Consider the following 19,124-nt stretch of genomic DNA (forward strand, 5'->3'; position numbering starts at 1 on the left):
AATTCTCCGATGTCGAGGGCACAAAGCGCTCAAGATCGCTCTTTGCCTCTCTCTCTCTCTCTCTCTCTCTCTGCGGGTCTTCGCTGCAGATCTCTTTGATCGGATCGCTCCGGTGCTCGATCCCCGAGGAGGCATGGCGGAGCAGCTCACCGACGAGCAGATCTCCGAGTTCAAGGAGGCCTTCAGCTTGTTCGACAAGGACGGAGATGGTCAGATCCCTTCCATCCGATCTGTACCATCATTCTTGCTCCACTTGCTCGTTTTTTCATTTGATTTGACGCATTTCGCCGTCGGATCTTGTGGTTGTTCTGCTCGTCGTCGGGAAGTTGGATATTTTCGTGTTTTTCTTTCTGGTACTTGCTTTTATGGTGGATCCAAACATGTGCGCAATCCTTCATTAGATCTCCTGATGAATGAGGGCTGTTAAAAACGTGAGATAAATTGAGTTGCTTATATGAATATAACATATTAATTAAGAGATTTATATGCACTGATCTTTAAAACGCTTGGATGTCATGTTAGGACGAGTTTTGATTGTGATTGGTGGCTGTGATAGTCTCATCGTTTAGGTGAGCCTCCCATAGGTTGATATTATGGACTTTGTCCGTTAGACAACATTAACATCTTAGTCAATGCTAAAAGTTTCAAGTTTGTGCAACAATCTCTGCACCTGGTGTTGCCATTTAGATCCTTCAAAGAAATGCAATCGTGAACTCTTGAGATCAGTGACTGCATTGATAAATTCATTTGTTTATAATGCCATTGGCATGTAGTGTTGCATTTGTTTTGGAACAAGGAAATTTGAAGAAAGAATTAATATTAATCTCTCCTCTCCCGATATTGCCGTTGGTGTATTATTATTAGTACTAGAGAATTTGTCTGGACTTTGGACCAAACTTTAATTTCAATGAAGGGATCGATTGAAGAAGAAAGTATTTAGAACCTTATGCCATAATTGTTAGGCTAGCTGCCCTTTTCGTGTTATGCCTAACACGCAGTTAGACTTTTTTTTTCTGCTATTGATAAAGGAGGGAGACAAAAGAAGGTGGAGGTGGGGGAATGTTGAATACAAGTTGAATGCTACGTCCATAATTCATTAACTAGATATGGTGCCAGTATGCCATATATGGATTGTTTTAGTACAGTGTCAATCTCAACATCCTGGAAGAAAAGCTTTTAACCGTTTCCCTGTGTCAAAGTACAACGGTGATGATAATGAGTGTGACAGTGTAGGAGAAAGTTTCTCAGTTGAATGATAATTCTCGTATCTTACAAAAACGTGTATGCAGTAGTGCAGTTGTTTACTCAGTTTCTTATTGCCATAACCAATCCATTGCATTCATTTCTATTCAGGTGTCAAGAAGTTGGATACCTTGTCCTTTGCTAGTCATGCTTTAATTTTCTTAATTTATCACTTTCAGATTAAAGATTGAGATGTTAGTGGGATGCATAAAATTAGTGACTGAGAAAGTATACTGTTCCAAATTATAATAGTCTTTTCTATTTGGCATTACGAGTTAAATTACTTAATTGGCCTATGTGAAGAAGTAACAACTATGTTATAATCGTATTTGTCACACCGACAATGTTTTAGAGTGTCTAGTTGTTTGATGTGAACTTAGGTAGTTCCTGATGTTACTAGACTTTTGGTTCCACATTTTCTTGTGAAAGTTCCTAGCTGTAAGTTCCTGACATCGTCAAACGTTTTGTTTCCACTGCAAATTCCTTAATCACTTGCATTGAAATTAGTAAGTTCCAAATTACTGATGCAAACATTAAAAGTACAAAGAAAAAATAATTATTTAATATTGAGGCAACAAACGACATTAGTGCTTGTGAAAGGTTTTCATAAAACCTTGGGTTATCAATCATGCTCTTACTGGCTTGAAAAAGATTAGTTGATTGATGTGTCGAATTATGTGAATATCAGGTTCTGGAGATCTTTCGTGACTATCTCTTTGTTTTTGACCTATGATGATTAGTTGGAGGTAAGTGTTAAGGTCACAGTCCCCCATTTTTGGCTTTCCAAGGACAATGCCTGGAAAGGTTCTCTTGCTAACTCTTGGAATTGTTTGATAAAATTATATGTTATTTTCTAAAAGCATTTATGTGTCATGCCACAAGAAAAAGCTTTTGCTTCAAATTTCTGAAGTCTATTTGGTTGTCTTTTGGCATGTCACCAGGTTGTATCACTACTAAGGAGCTTGGGACTGTGATGCGTTCATTGGGCCAGAACCCTACAGAAGCAGAACTGCAGGACATGATAAATGAGGTAGATGCAGATGGAAATGGGACAATCGATTTTCCTGAGTTTCTCAATCTGATGGCTCGGAAGATGAAGGATACCGACTCTGAGGAGGAGCTGAAGGAGGCCTTTCGAGTTTTTGACAAGGACCAGAATGGCTTCATCTCTGCTGCTGAGCTGCGTCATGTCATGACCAACCTCGGGGAGAAGCTGACAGATGAGGAAGTTGATGAGATGATCCGTGAAGCTGATGTCGATGGAGATGGTCAAATCAACTACGAGGAGTTTGTCAAAATCATGATGGCAAAATGAATCCAAGAAAACTCACATAGCAATTATCTGGAAAGCTGCATTTTTTAGATCGAAAGAAAGATGACTCTGCCCGTGCACTTCTATCTTATCCATGGGTGTAGCTTTGCACTAAGTTGCCAGTATATTGGATTCTTTCCTGCCTGCTTTTGTTTCAGAATGCTATGAGTTTTGCCTGGGTCTTGTATGCAGGCCAGTTCTTTTCCACTCTTTTTGTTCAAACTCTTGTTGATCTGGAACAAGGAAGATACCTTCTTTGTGTTATTCTCGACTCTTGAAAAGTATCATTTTTGTGATCATATTGAATGTGCCATTCAATATGTACATTGAATGGTAAAACTATGTACATTGAATGTGCCATTTTTGTGATCATATTCTCGACTCTCCGATTGATTGACGTATACACAAGGTAAAACTATGTACATTGAATCTCTCCCGATAACCAAATTTTGGAAACCTTGTAGTTTCTTGTCTGTCTTTTTTCCCAATGAGACAATTTGGTAGTATGATCTGATATTCGCAGAACACATCTCCATTTTATTCCAAGCAACATGGGTGGCAGGCACTACAATTGCACCATCCACTATGAATCTTATCGAAGCAGCTTCTGCAGAATTAACAGTTTTGCTTCAGTGGATACTATCAGATGATTGAAACATACATTTTCATGTGTTCTCAACGGATACAAGAAGTACATTCAAAAGATCGGATCAAACGATCGATGCATCATGTAAATGTGGAATAGTCTTTTACAGAATCAGTAGACAATTTGTGGCTCGAAATCAGCGAAGTCAACAGATCCAGACTCAACAGGCGGCATGAGGTAGGCGGCCACAAGCTCAGAGACCAATGCAGCAATGAGAGGTATCCTCTTCAAGTTCTTCACCACAGCAATCTCCTGGCTGTCTCCTACAGCAATCAGCTTCTGGTTGATCTCCACCATTGTGTCCAGCTTCCTCTTGAACTCAGGGTTCTCAACATCCAACACAGCTGGGAAAATCCTCGCTGTTGTGCGGTTTGTCTGAGACAAAAAGGACATGGCATTGTCGAATTCAGGATTACAAGAGAATTCCGGTATATCTTATAATTCAGGAAGATGAAATGGATCGATCGGTTACCTCGATGATGACATGCATGTCGAATTCTTTGGTGTCGAGACCGATCCCTTCGTAGAAAGCCGTTCGCTGGCAATCATTTAGGTACATGGTTACATAGACCTGCCATTGTTTGAGGCATAGATTTGTTGTCATAGCTGTCTTATGGTGGTCGCGCAAACAATCGAGAGGATATTACCGAGAGGCAGAAGAATCGTGACCACAGTTTGGCCTTCCAGTCATTGAGGAACTGCGGCTGAGCTTTGAGCAAAGCAGAGAAGAAGTCTCCATGCCTGTTCTCGTCCTGGCACCAGTTCTCGAAGTACTTGAAGATGGGATAGACTTGGAACTCAGGATTGGCCTTCAGGTGCCGGTATATGGTGATGTACCTCCAGTACCCAATCTTCTCAGATAGATATGTTGCATAGAAGATGAACTTTGGCTTGAAGAATGTGTACTTCCTGGCCTTTGTCAGGAATCCCAGATCCAAAGCCAAGTTGAAGTCAGAAAGGCCTTTGTTCAAGAACCTGCACAATCGCAAGACATCTCATCTCAGGATCCAGAACGGCACTTTGGCATGCACCTCATCAAGTAACAATGGCTGTGATGTTCTGTTTACCCTGCATGCCTGGCTTCATCTCTTGACATGAGGGAAAAGATCTCAGCCACCACAGGGTTGGTTTTCTGTCCCAAGAGTCTGTCAAAGGTTAGTACTGAAACAAAGGCCTAATACGGGAAGATAAGACGAGTGAGAGGTACTGTAGATATGGAAGGATGATCCGACCTTGAGCCTTCGCCCGAGTTCCTTGTACAGCAAGAAGCCGGAGAACTCGGCGGTGCAGGAGCGCTCCAGGAACTCCACGAAGATCTTCCTCAGAGGGCCCTGCATCTTGTCGGCGGCTTCCTTGAACTCGGGGTTACGGACGAAGTGGGTCTGGTTGTAGTCGGTCTTGAACTCGTTGAGCAGCGCCTCGAACTCCGTCTGGTTCAGGTTCTTGTTGATCTCCGTGTTGAACAGCTGCTCCATCTCATCGAAGTCCGTGGTGTAGAACCTGGGCGCCAGGAGCGTCTCCTTGATCTCGGTCTTGCCGGCCTTCTTCTTCGGCGTGGCGGTGGCGGCGCCGGGCTGTGAAGAAGCCATGACTCTGAAGCGGGAGCACCGAGGCCCCAAGGCGGCAAGCTTGGGGGTGGACCTGCCGAGCTTGGCGACGGGGTTCGTGGGTCTCATGAAAACCAGCTCTGCCGCTGCGGCTGCTGTTGTCGCCATTGTTAAGCTCCGAGGGAAGATGTGGGAGACGAGGGAAGGGGGCCAGAGTTTAAGGCTACTGTTAGGGATGGACTTGAGGTCACAAGTTGAGGAGAACGAAGGATCTTTCAGCTGTACTGATTGGATCTCTCATCCAAGAAATCTATAGCTTATAATGAGCTGACGACATGTGTCAATGCCGACAACTCGTGTTCCCGTCTCAGAGTCGACGAAATCTTGTGTCGATGCAGGAATAAAAACACATATTTATAATATCAAAATAGATATTTATAAGTTTTTTAAATAAATAAACACCACATAATCACTTGATAAAACAATCCTAACACATCTAACCCAAATATTTTATTTTTTTATTATTCATAAAATCACCCTCAAGTAAGATCGAGTATAAATTGGTAAACCTGTAACTGAAAATAAATTCACCACCTCTATAAATGTGTTTCTAGAAGACTGAGTTTTGATAAAAATAATTATTTTATTTTTCTACATGTACTTTAAAAATTGTAAAAATAGAGAATACTTCTACTTTTTCTTTTAAAAATATATTCATATTATCATTGTAATTATATATAAATAATAAAAAATATTTACTTTCATTATGTTAGACGATCTGTATATAGACCCACAAATATTTGTATGTATAAATTTCGATTGTTATTAGATTATCAACTCAGTTTAAAAGAATTTCTATGTTATTTTTTAAAAATATAAGATTTATAGGTAAGATCTTTATTCTTAATTCAAGTAAATTAACTATCATATTTTATTTGACTCGATAGTTTTAGTTTATCATAATTGAGATTACCAATGTTTTATGCCATAATACCAATCCATCGGTAACAATAATAGTGAATGCATGTAAGGAAAATCCAAAAAATAATAAAAATATATTTTATTTTTTTGTCATCCTTATAGTTGCTATTAATTTTTTGTTTTTATCATAAATCAAATATTTTTTACATAAAAAATAGTATAATACCTTTTTCTTAACAATTATCATATACTAATGAGATTTTATTTTAAGTAAAAATAAACATCATATCATTATTAATTTTTTTTATCAGGTTTAATATTCATAATAATTGTTTATTTTTCTTCCACTTGAATCTTACTATCATTTCTCATTTGCAATATATATTTGATCCAATCATCAAGCCTTTGAAATAAATTTTTGTCCCCTATCATATACTATATTAACTATCTAAAAATTATACATATCTAGAATGTTCTTCATTAGATGTCATAAAAATATTTTTTTTAATATTTTTTTACTATTTTTTTCATGATAATTTGTTTGATTTTTATTTCAACAATCCTTTTCAAGATGAACATTTTTATTTTTATTTTTCTATCAATAATCATTTCAATATGTTTAATTTTTTTTATAATAAAAATATTGATGAGTTTTTTTTTACCTCTGACTCTCATGTGATTAGTTTATCCCTTGTCTCGAGTGTCAAATCATTCACGAGTTCTATCATTCTAACTTTTTCATCTATTAATTCATCAATAGATAATGTGCTTATATATCTAGTTTCTTATAACAGTAGAAATTATTTCAAATTTTGGAGATAAACTTCATAATTTTTTTAACTACTTTGATCTTTTAAATTTTCACCATAAGATTTTATTTAGTTTATAATAGAATAGATTTTTGAGAAAAAAAAATCGATAGACTCAGAATCTTTTATCAAATGAATTTTAAATTCACATCGAAATATGAGGTTTTAAATTTTTATATTGTTTGTACCTAGAAATATATATTTTTAATATTTTTTAGACTTTTGTTGATGCTAATATAACTAAAAAAAAATTAAGAATTCACCTTGTAGAATGTAGAAAGCTCTTATATTTTTTTAATATATTTTTATTCATTTTATCTTTCTCAATCTACTGGACGGATTCTTGGATGAGTCCAAAAATACCTATTTATAATTTTTAAAAAAAAAATATAAAATCAATACTATACAACAACTTGGATAAAACGACCCTATCACATCTAACCTAAATTCTCACATTAATTCACGTATCTCATATTTTATCTCATCTATATCTTCATCTTTTTTTCATCCCAAGTGTTTGAAATACATTTTATCAATTACATACTTCAGGTCTGGTCTCAATCCCAGGCAATAGACTAACAATGAGAGAGAGAGAGACACAGAGAGAGAGAGAGAGAGAGAGAGATTCGACCTATTGATGCCTGGCACACCGAAAGGACAAGTTCAACTCCAGCAAAATCCAGCCAACAATATTACATCTTATCCAAACTTAGCATTCCAAGCAAAACAAAGTTTGAGAGCTGGAGACTGACGTACCTCCGAGCGCAGCACAGATGGGACGCGCATGTCCAAGGCTTCGAATATGCTCCTCAGGTTCCCATTCTCCTCGATCATTTAACATCGTCTCTTAGTTTTGAACGTCATCCCTTGTTCTCTCTCCATGTGTTTGTGTCGCCCTTTGTCCCAAACCAACTATAAATACGACCCCATGGTTCTCAACGTTGCAGAGGTGAGGAGGAACAGGGTCGACAGCAGCGGAGTTGTGGGAAGAGATGTCGTCATCGCCAAACCTCGCCGTGCTCGAAGCGCTCGACACAGCGCGCACGCAGTGGTATCATGTTACAGCCATCGTCATCGCCGGCATGGGCTTCTTCACCGATGCGTACGACCTCTTCTGCATATCCACCGTCTCCAAGCTCCTCGGGCGTCTCTACTACGATGGCAAAGACGGCGAACCGGGCAAGCTCCCCACGCCGGTCAACAATCTCGTCATCGGCGTAGCCCTCGTCGGCACACTCATGGGTCAGCTCGTCTTTGGCTGGCTCGGAGACAAGCTCGGGCGCAAGAAGGTCTACGGGATCACCCTCATCCTCATGGCCATCTGCGCCATCGGCTCCGGCCTCTCGTTCGGAAAAACGAAGGGGGCAGTCATGGGGAGCCTCTGCTTCTTCCGCTTCTGGCTCGGCTTCGGTATCGGCGGCGACTACCCTCTCTCCGCCACCATCATGTCGGAGTACGCCAACAAGAAGACTCGCGGCCAGTTCATCGCCGCCGTCTTCGCCATGCAGGGCGTCGGGATCATCTTCGCGGGGCTCGTCTCTATGACGCTCTCCGCGATCTTCCTCCACTACAACCCGGCGCCGACTTTTACTGAGAACCCGGACCTCTCCACCCAGCATGCCGGCGACTTCCTCTGGCGGATCGTGCTGATGCTCGGAGCTCTCCCCGCGGTCGTCACCTTCTACTGGCGCATGAAGATGCCCGAGACGGCGCGCTACACCGCGCTGATCGCCGGGAACGCAAAGCAGGCGGCGCACGACATGGAGAAGGTCCTCGAGATCGACATCCAAGCGGAGCCAGACAGGTTATCCCAGTTCAAGTCCGCCAACGATTACAAGCTGTTCTCGCGTGAGTTCGTCAGGAGGCACGGGTCGCACCTGGTGGGTACCATGACCACCTGGTTCCTCCTCGACATCGCGTTCTACAGCCAGAATCTCACCCAGAAGGACATCTTCCAGGCGATCCACTTGACCAACAAGGCGAAGAACGTGAACGCTCTCAGAGAAGTGTTCGAGATCTCGCGGGCCATGTTCGTGGTGGCGCTGCTGGGGACCTTCCCCGGCTACTGGTTCACAGTGGTATTCATCGAGAAGCTCGGGAGGTACCTGATCCAGCTCATCGGCTTCTTCATGATGTCAATGTTCATGCTGATTCTGGGCATCAAGTACGACTACCTCAAGGAGCATAACCACATGCTGTTCGCGGTTCTGTTCGGGCTGACCTTCTTCTTCGCCAACTTCGGGCCGAACAGCACCACCTTCGTGCTGCCGGCGGAGCTGTTCCCGACGCGGGTGCGGTCGACCTGCCACGCGCTGAGCGCGGCGTCGGGGAAGGCCGGCGCCATGATCGGGGCTTTTGTGGTGCAAAGCTACACTCTGAGCCAGGAGCCGAGCAAGATCAAGAAGGCGCTTATCGTGCTGTCGTTTACCAATATGCTGGGCTTCTTCTTCACCTTCTTGGTGTCGGAGACAAAGGGGAAGTCCTTGGAAGAGATCTCCGGGGAGAATGAAAGAGTCAGCGGCAAAGAAGAACGAGGTGGAATTTAGGCAAGCAGGCGGTGCCGACAGACCAGCTCAGTCTATCACATCTTACTACGACATACATATCGTGCAAAGATATGGAGAAGAGAATAACCGGCAATGCTCCTTAGTTGCCTTCATCAGTATCATACATCTTACAATCTCAAGTACTGTATTCCCAGTGTGATCATATACCACATGTCATGGCTAAACAACATATATCGGATGGTCGTTTCTCTTATTGAAGCCAACGATACCTGATTCGATCGGACCACATTGGACATCTTGGGTTCGGATCAAATTTGCCATGTCAGCAGCGTCACACCAACCTCGGACGGTGGGCGTCCACACTCGTTTCCGACATCTGACAAAGCGTGGAGCCCACTCAAATGAACCCCACCGTTAATCTCGTTCTATGTCATCAACACGTGTTACTCTGACAACGGTGTCGTCATGGGTACGTTTGGGTCGGTCTCCTCGTTCCTTTTAAGGATTCCGAACGGGAATGCTTTTCTACTTCTCATTTCTTTTCCTTTCGCACACCTTCATATCAGTGGATTCTGAAGTGGTCCACACATGGGACCCGCCCGTTCTCTTTTGGTTTGTCCAATCAAAATAAAAGGTCGATGGACGACGCGTGCATCAATCCCGATTCCTCCTTCCCCTGCCTCCGGCTTTTGCCGCAAGATAACGGAGACGACTTTGTACCAAAGCGAAGACAGATCTCATGGCGGAATCCACGACGAAAGACGTAGCCTTCCCTTAGGATGATTCTTGTTGGTGCTCTCCTCATCGTCGTACGTTCTCCGGTGCTCCAGTGATGGCGGATGCTTCTTTTGTTTGCTTCTTTCCGTAGGGGTTTGAGGAGTTCCAGGAATGGCGGAGGGCGGTGGCGGACGAGCCAAAGCTCGGTTCTTGCGCTGTCCCATCTGCGATGCTCTCCTCCCGGATCTCGGAAATTTCACTGCCTGCCGTTGCGGTGCTTGTGGTTCTACTGTCCGAGGTAAAAAGCCCCTTCCCTTCTGTTCTTTACGGGAACAAATTGGGTTTGGGTTGAGAAAAATACGATATTTATGTCGATCCAGTCTTGTTCCTGTTTTCTCTCCTTGAGTTCCTTCTTGTTTCTGATTCGTCATACAGCAAAGGGAGATAATTTGGCAATAGATTCTACGCCAGAGAGATCTTATAATAGGGTCGATCTGAGACCGTTAGCGAGTGAACCACATGATGGAATTGGGAGGTACCGCCGATCTTCGAAAGCTCGATTTAGCGATTCCACATCCAGTGAAGATGAGATGGCCAAAGGATCGAAAGAGGAGCGAGGAACGAAACCTGACAGGGACAGAGTACCGACATTCTACCGAACGACACGAGATCGGATGAAGGCCACTCCATCACCAAATTACCTGGAAGAAGGGCCGTCTGCTTTGCATGATGGATCTTATACTGATAACCGTTCCAAGAAGCAAGATCAATCTTGGATTGATGGAGTTGACCACCTGAGTCAGAACCCGATCCAGCTTCTGAAGCAGCTTGATGAATTAAGAGATCGGATCGGTCGATCATGTGAGGTCACTGAGGAACCAAGGGAAAGGATGCCATTGAAGCTACGTGGGCTACATGCACCTGAGAGAACTTATGTTCCCGCTGCTCAGTCCCCAGAGAGATTAAGGATCCGTAGACAACTCGATGTAGATCCTTTGGTCTATAATCGTCATGATGAATTTGATCATGAGCCTGCCTGCTCTTGTACACACTGCTATCACAAATATAGGTTGTTGCCAGACAGGGTTGTCCCTCATTCTGTCAGCTCCCAGAGCCGGAGAGGTAGTTATCTTGTGCAGAATCGTGGGTCCTATCCTGTCAGGACACAGGAATTCAATCAAAGAGTGCGATCTCGAGAGCCACTTATTCAGAAACAGGCCACAATCTCCAAAAAGAAGGACAAGCATCTTTGTCAACCTTTTGCTGGTGCTGCTCCTTTTGTATTTTGCTCTAATTGTTTTGAACTGCTGAGGCTACCTCAGATAATTCTACTCGTGTCAAAGAAAATCTGCACGTTGTGCTGTGGATCATGCTCTGAGGTAATGTCCTTAGAGCTTATCGGAAAGAGGCTTGTTGCTTCTGCCACTCCACCATCCACAGCTCAAGCCGAAACCAAAGGCAGTTCTCCTGTCGAAGTGAAACAAATTAAGCAATCTAAAGCCCATATTATTGGAGAATCAGATACTTCTTACCATGAAGCTGATGATGGCCCATGCGAACTTATGCAGTCGACAGATGACAACCCTCCCATATGTAGTCAGGGACTGATGGAAAGAGAATGTGTGTCACACTTAAGTGAAGCAGAGAAAACAAAGAGACCTTCAATGTCTTCCAATATGTCTGATAACGTGGAAAGCCCAGATAGTGCAAAATATCAGAGAGCTACACCCAGCACAACAGAACTTCCATTTCATGCAGAAGTCATTTCAGATGCTGCAGGTTCACCAGCTCAGGATCATCTTGGACACCCATCATCCAGTCAAGTAATGGATGGTTCCGGAAATGGAGGCATGAATGAATATTCTGATCAGGAAACAGTAGTTTCCTACACTGACAAGTTTCGGCAGAACTCTGCAAAAAATGAAGTGGTTACTGAGATTGATGTGTCAGGGCATGAATATCCCAGTTCTAGTTTTTCTGGGGATTACCAGGAGAAAGAGAAATATGAAAATCAAGCTGGGATTGGCATAAGTGATGATTCATTGGTTTTTAGTCAGCTAGTGCAAGATGAAAGATCTGAAGTTTCAGTCAATGGTCACCCTATTGTTGATCACTTGGTTAGGAAGGCTGAAAAACAAGCTGGACGCATTTATCCGGGAGAGTATTGGTAAACAATTCATCTGCTTGTCTGACATGAATTTCAGATGCTGTTATATTCAAACTCTGATTGAAATGAAATCCTTTTTCCATCAATTGCTTTATTTGGTGAAGAGCAACATCAAACTTGAACATCATGAATTTTTTTTTCATTGATCATATTAAAAGAAAATGCTTAAAATAATCACTTCTTAATACCTGTATCAATTTTAGGCACTGTGTTTGCTCTCACTGTATCAGTTGGAGAGGTAACCACCTCATGTTAGATGAGATGACCTTATAAAATTGCCATCAGTAAGATCTAATTCTTGTAAAATACAAATGATCTTATTGCTGTTCTGAAAGGTAAAATATTCTAGGACAATAAGATTTGTCCTTTAATTATGCGTTATATGGCATTTAGTGCGAGAGAGAAATGTAGGACTTAAAGTAATCAAGCATATAATGCTTGCTCTGAATCTCAAGATTTTGTTAGATATAAGAAGCCATATGTTTAATTGCACTAGTTAAAGTTAATAAAGTATGATAAGGCTTACACTTTACATTTCTCATGCTTTGCCAAGACTCTCTGTTGACCAGTTGATGATAAATAATATCAACAGACATCGACGTTCTCTTCCTCCTTACAATGCAAATTACTGTGTGATGCTATTTAATAAGATCTTGCCATTATTTTGAGAAACATGATATTCCACTTTGTATATAAGCAGAACATACTTTTTATGCTTTAAGGAAAGGTCTCAGTCCAAGCAGGCTGATCAAACTTAGGATTCTTGCCAATAATTAAATTGTTATGATATCTAGGAATTGAGGTTTGTCTGACAGTCATGTAGTTTAGCTGCATATCTTGTTACTAGCATTATTTTGCAGTCTTTTTGTTTGGATTCCTGATATCAAGTGACTCTCAATAGCCTTATCTATCTGAAGATACCGTATTAATTTTCTGCCACATGTGATTAAGGTATGATCATCGTGCTGGATTTTGGGGTGTCATGGGGCAGCCATGTCTTGGGATAATTCCGGTAAGGGAAACTGATTCCATATTGATGCAACAACTTGTGTAACTCATAAATGGGTTAACTTTGGCTCAAACTTGCAGCCATTTATACAAGAATTTAATTATCCTATATCCAAGAATTGTGCTGGTGGGAATACTGGGGTTCTTGTTAATGGAAGAGAGCTACATCATAAAGACCTAGCTTTGCTGGTTCGACGAGGACTCCCAACTACAGCTGGTCGATCTTATGTTCTTGAGTTTTCAGGGAATGTTTTTGATGAAGTCTCAGGTGAAGAGCTGGGTAATCTTGGGAAGCTCGCACCAACGTGAGTCTTTATTTTTACAGTCACATGAAGTTACTGTCTTGTGTCTTCCATTTCTTGTTATTCTTTATCAGCATATCTAAACTTTGCTCCTTCAGATACTATAATCCAACAAAACCAATTTACAATAGTAGTGTTTTCTTTCCTTTTTTTTTTGTGGTTCTTTTAGCCGAACTCTTTTATTGACATTTTTTTATTACTGAATGATATTCTCTCTAGCATCATTTTTGGATGCTTTCACAGGCAGGATTATAATCTGTTGATGTTTTAATAATAAGAATATTAGTGCTGGTCAAAAAAGAAATATAAGTCCAACTTTTGTAAGTCCTATGGGTCTTCCAGTAAGATTTTGATGATTGGTCCTCAACAAATAAAAATGACTTAGAGAAACATATGGTTCATAAACGTTTGAGGTATTGTAATTTCACAATAAACTTCTCGTTAGAAAGAAAAGGTGTAGCAGATAGCATCCTTGATATTTCGTGATGTGAAACATTATCTTTTCAAAGTAATTTGAAGCATTATCTTTTCAAACATGTAAAACAGGTTAGTCTAGCAATATATTACTGATTAATGTCCTTTTATGCTATAACTGAAGTAATGCCTCCTGGGAATTTGTTTTCATATGCAAGGTTGTTTGGCACTGCTGCTTCCTTGGAGACTACTGGCATTGACATTAAATTGTTACTTGCTACGAAAATAACTGTTAATGTTTCTAGGAAAACATTTTCCATATGTCAAATGTGTCTTGATTTGTGCCAAGGTTTGAAAAATCTGGAGCAGTATCGGGATAAGACTGTCTGAGGAATAAAGGGAATCGGATTGAATCAGTCTGATTGAAGGATTGTATCATGGCAAAATTTTATTAAAAAAGAAATGAAGTTGAACAATAAAATTAAGAAAAACTCTTATCTGAATTTGTTACAAGTGTCTCAATTGTTATTTACAGGTGTCTGTTCTCTTATAGAAATTGCAATTGCAAAAGTTCATCTCCATTCTTCTTTGGTTGTTATGTGCAAGCAATTTATTAAATATTCCCACATTCTTCAATAAAGCATATCAACACTTACAATCGCTAGGAGAAATGATACTACATCTTAAAATTCCAGTAGTTGTTCCGATACTTATATTGAATTACCTCATTGCTGAAGATATATATGTATTGGACAGAGTTGAGAAAATGAGACGGGGATTTGGTATGAAGGTTCTGAGGTGATTAGCAAGCTAGTGGCATTCATTTGTTGCTTCAATTCCTTGGAACACTTGTAAATGTGAGCAAGCTCCATAAACAGTTGAATGACAAAAATATAGAGGTAATTCTTTAGTAGATATTGTTTCATGATTTTTTCAGTTCACGTTTTCTCCATTGCACTTTTTCATGATGGACATAATGTCATTGGCGATTGTTTCTTTTTTGTAACTCTCATGTTTTGATCATTCCTAGGTACTCCATTTTCATTCTCTAATATAGAAATACATAATGACATTACAGCATCAATCTTCATCCTTCACTATTGTTTTGATTTGGCAGGAACAATATATTCTTAGAATTTGGATCAAAATAACACCTCCAAATACGGTACATGTTTTGCAAAGAAACACAGTGCTAAATACGTGGTACAAAATAAAAAATTATTATTGTAGAACCAAACCTTATCTTTATGATTCATTAGTTTGCCTTGGTGTTGGAAGGGTTCTAACAAGAAACATGTCGCCCTGATGAATGTTTCTTGTGTCGACAGTATATGTTTGGATTTGTTGTAATTGTTTGCCTTGCAATTAGATTACACTACCTGCAGTCTTCAATAATGCATGCTTTGATTAGCTGGAATACTGCCTCTATAGATTGCCTTCATTGAGCAGATAAACACGTTGCTTAAGCCATGATCTATAGATCTCCGCATTACAAGAGCACACCAGTTGGATTTTGTTTTTGTGTATATATATGAAGATAACCTAACACATGATCTAATTCACAAAAATATTATACATAAAATAAATCCTTATAAAGCAAAAAAAGAATATCTTCGTGACTTTGTGCACTCGAGCAACTTTCTGTGAACATGGACTGTTAGGTTTTGAAAGATTGGTGTGTGTCGATGTCTACTTCCAGTGTTGCTCCTTGTCAATATCCATGCTTATAACTTTCACTGCTTGTAGGCACCAAAACCATCCAAAACTTTTGGTGGTAGGAGAGTCTATGACATGTAGTTGCTGTGGCCTCCTCATCTTCATAAATCTTATCAAGAGTTTGATCACTCATGCAATTCCTTATTGCAATTTCTTCATGCAAAATGGATTCAAATTTGCCAAATGCAAGCATTATTCATTGATAATTCTGTGTACATATGATCCTAACATTAGCTGCCAAGCAGTCTGTCAGAGAAGACGCTTGATAGATGAGAAAGAGGACAGTGAAACTGCAGGGGATTTGTTCAGCTTCCAGCTAAACCATCACTTGGCCCGGTGGGGAACACCAGTCGTGCTCATTCCTCCTCTCCATGCTTGGATTCATCTGAGTGTTGTTTCATGAGAAGAAGCTGGAGAAGTCCGATTCGAAGTCTAGGTCTTGGAGCATTAAATCCATGTCCGCAGCAGCAGGTGAATCTGAAGCTGAATTAGCTCCTGTGATGCCAGACTCAGGGCTCCGAAGCTTGATTCCTCCTCCTTTCAAGCTGTATGGCGAGAACGAGAAGTAGGTCGAGTCTGATGTTGGGGAGAGGAAGGCAGGCGAGGCTCTGCTAATGAAGCCACTGTCGGTCGTCGTGGAAGGCGACGCGAAGGAGAAGGAAAGCGAGTTCTGGCCATGGCCGCCCAACTCCAAGTCTTCCGTCTTCACTCGGAGCCCCGTTTGGAATCTCAAAAGCAAGTCTTGGTTCTGCTGCTGCCGATCCACGGGCTCCTTCTCTTCCTGCTGTTGCTGCTCCTGCGACAGCCATGCTGATGCTGATGCTGGTGCCGCAGGGCTCTTCGGAAGGCAGGTGTGCGCCCCATGATAGGTCACATGAAACAGCAGCGGGTCCTCGTCTGATCGCTGCACTTGCTTCGTCGCCGGGCAACCCTGCATGATGCGATGTGTGCATCTGTAGTAGCCTCTGTAACAAGAAACATTTCGACCTTCCATCAGTATGTGAATCTTCGGATCAGCACAAGCTGATATGAAGAACAGCTGCTGACCTTGGATGTTTGGACCCGAGGATATCCTTTTGGCCGTACTTCCTCCAGCTATAGCCGTCGTCGACAGGGCCATGGACTCCGCCGCCGGCGCCTGAGCTCACTCGCACCTCCCTGGTCCACTTGGGCAGTTTCTTCCTGCAGAGTCGGTGAAACCATATCAACGATCCAAGAGAACAACGATCTCGCACTTATGCCAACTCCTCCTACCTCTTCTTGGACATCTGCTCCCTGAAGGTCAGCTTGGATGTCTCGCTCCGGGAGCTCTCGCCGGAGGAGCGCGGAGAGTCTCCATCCGCAGGCTGCGGGTTGACGTCCGGTGCGGTAGACTTGGCCGTGCAAATGGCCTTCTCGATCGACACGAGCAAGTCGTGCAGCAGCGATCTGCGGAATTCATCTGTAGAGTGCCGGCCATGTTCAGCTTCCATCTCTCTCGCCAGCTCCTGCACTCGAGCTAGCTCAGCCAGCAGAAGCCCTGGTTGTTCGCTTGCTTTGCCTTTCTCCATGTCCGGCATTCAAACCGAGCTTTCAGCTTGATACCACCGGGAAAGGAATGGAAAGGCAAGAGAAGGTGAAAGAGTGGGGATGTAAGTGGGATGAAGAGAAGGGAAGGTGGGAGGGAGTTGCTTGGGGGAGGAAGAACCAAAGGGAGCTGCTTTATAGGAACGCCTCGTATAACGCGTTAGCATTAGAGCCTCCAAGGAGAAAGGGAAAGCTTGACTTGGAAAATTGACCTCCATTTTTATTACTCTTCTGCTGCATCGTCTGTCTATCCCAAGTCATATCTAAGACTAGTCATTGGGAAGAAGAACGATTCGAGGTTGATTGATCTGGACGTTTGACGATTTGTTCACTGTGAGTTCAGGGCATAGAATAAAGAAACCTGAAGGTGGGGAAGCTGCATGGAATTCAGCAAGAACCTTCAACCCTCTTACGCGTCGTCGTGTGAAACGGGCCGACGCTGATCTCAGCGTCCTGACATGCTTAGGATAAAAATTATAATTATATTATTATAATAAAAAAGTTAATATCGAAATCAAAATCAAATAATGATCAATCAAAATTAGGATTAAGTATCTTTTTGATATTATTTTGAGAATTTTTATTTGATTTGTAAATGGATCGTCATCCAATTTAAAAGTTATAACGATATCGATTATTACATAGAATTAAATTTTAGGTTTTTCTTGTTTTATTTTTTATAATATCATTATAGGAGACTTATGGAGATTGAAAATAGTTCTAATATCGTGTATAGTCCTTAGGAGGTCATTATAGATGAGAGCATAGGAGTTTAGAATAAGAAAGTAAGAGAGTCTCTCCTAAGGAATTTTACCAAAGTAGATTTATTTTTTATTGATCGATAATCATAATCAAAATCTAATTAAATCTATAATACAATCATTAATAGTATTATGGTATAATATTTTTTATTAATATTTATCTTAATATGCTTGTAATCACTAGAATACTTATAATTTTTAGATAAAAAAATTATTATGGTGTCATCACAAAATATTTTCTATGACCTGATTTTATGTAATAAATCAAGATTTAAAATGAAATTCTATTGTCATAAAATTTGATTTGTGACATGAAAACATATCATAAATTTAACTTCGATTATTAATAAGTGATTGCTTTAACTTTTTTTAGAAAATTATACCTTTTACTAACATGAATATGAATCTTTAAATGAACTTCATATTATCATATTATCAAGACAATTTATAAAATTAACATCTGAATATCATGTTACTTCAAGTTGATATAATCTTCTGTATGCGAGCATAAAGTATTTCATCTCCTTCAAATATCTCATCATTTTATTTGTAGCTTTTTAATGTTCAATTCCTGGGCAGCTCTAGTATCTACTCATGATTCTTACTGTAAAACTGATATCTAATCTCGTATAGATTTGCAAATATATTTGACTTCTAATTGCACATGTATAAGAAATATCCTTAATTTATTTTTTTTCTAAGTCATTATTGGTATACTATCTTTAACTAAAATTGTAATCTTTGGTAACAAGTGTATCGAGCAAATAATATACTAAATCTCTCAAATACTTGGTTAATATATCCTCTTTAAGACAGTCTTAGCAATCTTTGAAAGTTATCCCTAAACATCTAAAATGTCAATAATATATGTTGTCTCATTCATGTCAATCACCTTAGAATTCTTGGTAAAAAATATCTTGGTTTTATGTAGTAAATCAAGATTATTTCTAGCAAGCAAAATATCATCTATATATAATATTAATAAAATAAAGACTTAATAGGAATCTTATTTAAGACATACATAGTTATCTTAAGAGCTTCACCCCATGTTGACTCAAGCATAGATAAATCAGGATTCTAATACGACTTATTATATTTGTTATGAAATTTATCACTCATGTTATCTGATAATTTAAATTTTTATCTAATTATTTATCTATTTCATTTATATTCACTAAGAGTGTCAACAGCCTGAGACTTTTAATGTATTAGATACATATAGTCACAAATATGATAAAATCACTCTCTCCGTTGAAACAGAAAATGTAAAGTGGTCTACAGATGTCAATATAAATAATCTCAATGAGTTTTTTACTTCTTATGACATTTTTGTATGCTAAGTTGTTGAATCTCGGATTTTGATGATGAAGTCAATTGTCATTTGTTGTCTAATCTATGTGTTGAGATAAGTGTGCAGGATTAACTACGATGAAAGTTAGACAAGCAGCAGGAGTTGCGCCAGAGTCAAGTTTATGATCACGTTGGGAGT

The 19,124-nt window shown here is 40.3% G+C and overlaps 5 protein-coding genes across 8 annotated transcripts; 3 read left to right on the forward strand and 2 right to left on the reverse strand.

The window, feature by feature from the left end:
- LOC103978870 (calmodulin) lies at nt 1-2,818 on the forward strand. The gene is made up of 2 exons (XM_009394818.3): nt 1-209; nt 2,184-2,818. Exons 1-2 carry the CDS (start codon nt 134-136, stop codon nt 2,555-2,557), a joined length of 450 nt encoding a protein of 149 aa, XP_009393093.1. The 5' UTR covers nt 1-133; the 3' UTR covers nt 2,558-2,818.
- A 383-nt stretch (nt 2,819-3,201) lies between these two features.
- On the reverse strand, nt 3,202-4,999 carry LOC103978869 (magnesium-protoporphyrin IX monomethyl ester [oxidative] cyclase, chloroplastic-like). Its single transcript, XM_009394817.3, has 5 exons — nt 4,433-4,999; nt 4,268-4,332; nt 3,848-4,175; nt 3,673-3,771; nt 3,202-3,575 (listed from the first exon to the last, which is right to left on the reverse strand). Exons 1-5 carry the CDS (start codon nt 4,913-4,915, stop codon nt 3,312-3,314), a joined length of 1,239 nt encoding a protein of 412 aa, XP_009393092.2. The 5' UTR covers nt 4,916-4,999; the 3' UTR covers nt 3,202-3,311.
- A 2,440-nt stretch (nt 5,000-7,439) lies between these two features.
- On the forward strand, nt 7,440-9,023 carry LOC135632560 (low affinity inorganic phosphate transporter 4-like). Its single transcript, XM_065141170.1, has one exon. The coding sequence runs from the start codon at nt 7,470-7,472 to the stop codon at nt 9,021-9,023; it is 1,554 nt and encodes a 517-aa protein (XP_064997242.1). The 5' UTR covers nt 7,440-7,469.
- Nucleotides 9,024-9,656: 633 nt separating this feature from the next.
- On the forward strand, nt 9,657-16,365 carry LOC103978865 (uncharacterized). 4 transcript variants are annotated; one of them, XM_009394812.3, is made up of 6 exons: nt 9,657-9,999; nt 10,137-11,868; nt 12,820-12,880; nt 12,958-13,181; nt 14,349-14,491; nt 15,339-16,365. In XM_009394812.3, exons 1-5 carry the CDS (start codon nt 9,873-9,875, stop codon nt 14,392-14,394), a joined length of 2,190 nt encoding a protein of 729 aa, XP_009393087.2. In that variant the 5' UTR covers nt 9,657-9,872; the 3' UTR covers nt 14,395-14,491; nt 15,339-16,365. The 4 variants fall into 4 exon arrangements, with proteins under 4 accessions (XP_009393087.2, XP_009393088.2, XP_018679446.2 ...); XM_009394813.3 differs by having other exon boundaries at nt 15,554-16,365; XM_018823901.2 differs by lacking the exon at nt 15,339-16,365 and adding an exon at nt 14,710-14,967.
- Nucleotides 15,474-16,969, reverse strand: LOC135633817 (transcription factor WRKY19-like). Its single transcript, XM_065143754.1, has 3 exons — nt 16,563-16,969; nt 16,356-16,490; nt 15,474-16,273 (listed from the first exon to the last, which is right to left on the reverse strand). Exons 1-3 carry the CDS (start codon nt 16,865-16,867, stop codon nt 15,706-15,708), a joined length of 1,008 nt encoding a protein of 335 aa, XP_064999826.1. The 5' UTR covers nt 16,868-16,969; the 3' UTR covers nt 15,474-15,705.
- Nucleotides 16,970-19,124: the final 2,155 nt, after the last annotated feature.

This window comes from Musa acuminata, chromosome BXJ3-3 (genome assembly GCF_036884655.1).
Source record: "Musa acuminata AAA Group cultivar baxijiao chromosome BXJ3-3, Cavendish_Baxijiao_AAA, whole genome shotgun sequence".
Lineage (NCBI taxonomy): Eukaryota > Viridiplantae > Streptophyta > Magnoliopsida > Zingiberales > Musaceae > Musa > Musa acuminata.

Bases quoted from the DNA above. Each gene is read 5' to 3' on its own strand.
- LOC103978865 (XM_009394811.3), top strand. From the start codon at position 9,873: ATGGCGGAGGGCGGTGGCGGACGAGCCAAAGCTCGGTTCTTGCGCTGT. The intron at 10,000-10,136 runs GTAAAAAGCCCC...TTCGTCATACAG, and splicing joins TTGTGGTTCTACTGTCCGAG to CAAAGGGAGATAATTTGGCA. The intron at 12,881-12,957 runs GTAAGGGAAACT...TCAAACTTGCAG, and splicing joins CATGTCTTGGGATAATTCCG to CCATTTATACAAGAATTTAA.
- LOC135633817 (XM_065143754.1), bottom strand. From the start codon at position 16,867: ATGCCGGACATGGAGAAAGGCAAAGCAAGCGAACAACCAGGGCTTCTG. The intron at 16,491-16,562 runs GTAGGAGGAGTT...CCGACTCTGCAG, and splicing joins GAGCAGATGTCCAAGAAGAG to GAAGAAACTGCCCAAGTGGA. The intron at 16,274-16,355 runs GTCAGCAGCTGT...TTCTTGTTACAG, and splicing joins CTCGGGTCCAAACATCCAAG to AGGCTACTACAGATGCACAC.
- LOC103978869 (XM_009394817.3), bottom strand. From the start codon at position 4,915: ATGGCGACAACAGCAGCCGCAGCGGCAGAGCTGGTTTTCATGAGACCC. The intron at 4,333-4,432 runs GTCGGATCATCC...CTCTTGGGACAG, and splicing joins AACTCGGGCGAAGGCTCAAG to AAAACCAACCCTGTGGTGGC. The intron at 3,576-3,672 runs GTAACCGATCGA...TTTTTGTCTCAG, and splicing joins ACATGCATGTCATCATCGAG to ACAAACCGCACAACAGCGAG.
- LOC135632560 (XM_065141170.1), top strand. From the start codon at position 7,470: ATGTCGTCATCGCCAAACCTCGCCGTGCTCGAAGCGCTCGACACAGCG.
- LOC103978870 (XM_009394818.3), top strand. From the start codon at position 134: ATGGCGGAGCAGCTCACCGACGAGCAGATCTCCGAGTTCAAGGAGGCC. The intron at 210-2,183 runs GTCAGATCCCTT...GCATGTCACCAG, and splicing joins GTTCGACAAGGACGGAGATG to GTTGTATCACTACTAAGGAG.